Source organism: Gavialis gangeticus, unplaced genomic scaffold (genome assembly GCF_001723915.1).
Source record: "Gavialis gangeticus isolate Ggan-Ray unplaced genomic scaffold, GavGan_comp1, whole genome shotgun sequence".
Classification (NCBI taxonomy): Eukaryota; Metazoa; Chordata; order Crocodylia; family Gavialidae; genus Gavialis; species Gavialis gangeticus.
In genome coordinates, this window is record NW_017729025.1 from 81,842,078 (window position 1) to 81,843,880 (window position 1,803).

General features: G+C 59.4%; 1 protein-coding gene across 1 annotated transcript in view; it reads left to right on the forward strand.

The window, feature by feature from the left end:
• Positions 1 to 740: 740 nt before the first annotated feature.
• Positions 741 to 1,803, forward strand: part of VPS18 (VPS18, CORVET/HOPS core subunit) — a 10,528-nt gene continuing 9,465 nt past the window's right edge. Inside the window, exon 1 of the mRNA XM_019519026.1 lies at positions 741 to 868. Coding sequence (XP_019374571.1) covers positions 778 to 868 — 91 coding nt within the window. The 5' untranslated portion in view covers positions 741 to 777. The remainder of the gene's footprint in view (positions 869 to 1,803) is intronic.

Genomic DNA, 1,803 nt, shown 5'->3' on the forward strand with positions numbered 1-1,803 from the left:
CATCCTGCAAGGGCCCCACATTACCTGGGACCTTCTTTTTACCCCCTATGTATTTAAAAAAAGACTTATTGTCCTTAATCTGGGAAGCTAGCCCCAGTTCCATCTCTGCCTTGGCCTTCCTAACTACCCCCCTACATCCCCGAGCAACTGCAGAATAGCCCACATGGGATGGCTGTGACCCCAGCACCACCAGGACCATTGGCTGGCGTGGGGTAGGGCTGCCAACTCTGACTGAAGCTATTCTGAGATTCCCACCCCCAACATGACATAATGTCATTAATTTTATTTTCTTAAAATATCCCATTAAAATCTCCCAGATTGCTGTCAGTGGTCACTGGGTGATTAAGGCTGATTCTGGTAGACCCCGGGCCAATCCGGGGGGGGGTTGGCAACCTAGTGTGGGGCCACCGCCAGCAAGGGGCCCTGCTAGCTCGGTACCCAGCAGCTGCGGGGAGAAGACGTGGGCCAGGCAGCGACCGCCTCGCCCAGCAGCAGGACCTGCCCCGTCTCAGGACCCCGCCACAGGCCGGGGGAGCAGCAAGGACACCCTCCCCCCCGCGTGACGCAACGAACCCCTCAGCTCAAGGAGGCGGGGCCACACCGGCCGCGGGGGCGGGGCGAGGCAGCCCTCCAGTCCCCGCCCACCCCCGCATGCCGTAGGCAGTACGTGAGGGGGCGGGGCTGACGCAGGCGCATTACGTCGCCGACGGAACGTGACTCGGGTCAGCTGAGGGGTCGCTGAAGTGGCTGGTGGCTCGGCGGGGGTGGGGACGAGCCATGGCGTCCATCCTGGACGAATACGAGGACTCGTTGTCCCGCGCCGCCAGCCTGCCGCCCGGCCGCGCCAGCGTCGGCATCCCGCACTCAGGTAAGGCCCCGCCCGAGGCCGCCGCTGCCGGTGTGGGCCCGCTGCTCGGGGCCCTTGGAGGGGAGTCAGAAGGACCCCGCCGAGCAGGCCTGGGCCGCGCCCTCGCCCCGCACATCCAGGCCGCAGGCGCCAGCGGGCACTCGGGGGTCGCGTCCCAGTCTCGCCCTGTTGCCGGTGCAGGGAGGGCCCCGGGCTCCCCGCCGCCAGGTGCCCAGTGCTCCCTGCTATCGCCGGGGTGCAGTCGGCCAGCGGATCTGTGCCGGCCACATGTCGGGTTTGCAGCGTGCTGGGAGCTGTGAAGCTCTTACGTGGCTTCTGTACCACGACTTTGTGGCTTATTCCTTGTTTTATGGTGTAGTTAATCACAGGGGTGCATGGCGTGTTACTGCATACAACACTTGCACCTCAGTGTAGCATCTGCCAGGGGCCAGGAAGAGTGAATGGTTTTGCTGCCAGTGTCTGAAAGAGACGTGAATCTGGCTCCAGCTTTGTGTGAGGGAAACAGGCCAGAGGAAAAAAGGCTTTCCCTTTGCTGGGAAGAACCCTAGTAAGACTCTGCCTACTGAGGATGGAGGAGCATGTTATTGTCACTAGCACAAAATACAATGATCTGAAAGTTGCATGTTATAACCGGTAAAGCCTTTAGTACAAACATTAAACCATCCACAGATACATAGGGCTGGCAGGGACCTCATGAGATCATTGGGTCCAGCTCCCCTGTTCTGGCAGGAAAGACTGCTGGGGTCAAATAACCCTAGCAAGGTGTGCGTCCAGTCTCCTTTTGAAGATCTCCAGGTTAGGTACTTGTATCATCCCCTCTGGAAGTCTATTCGACAGTCTGGTCACAAACTGTGAAGAAGTTTTTCCTTGTATCCAGTCTGAAACCTTCTAGGAGTTTATGAGCATTGCTCCTGGTTTTCCCCTGGGTCGCTTTG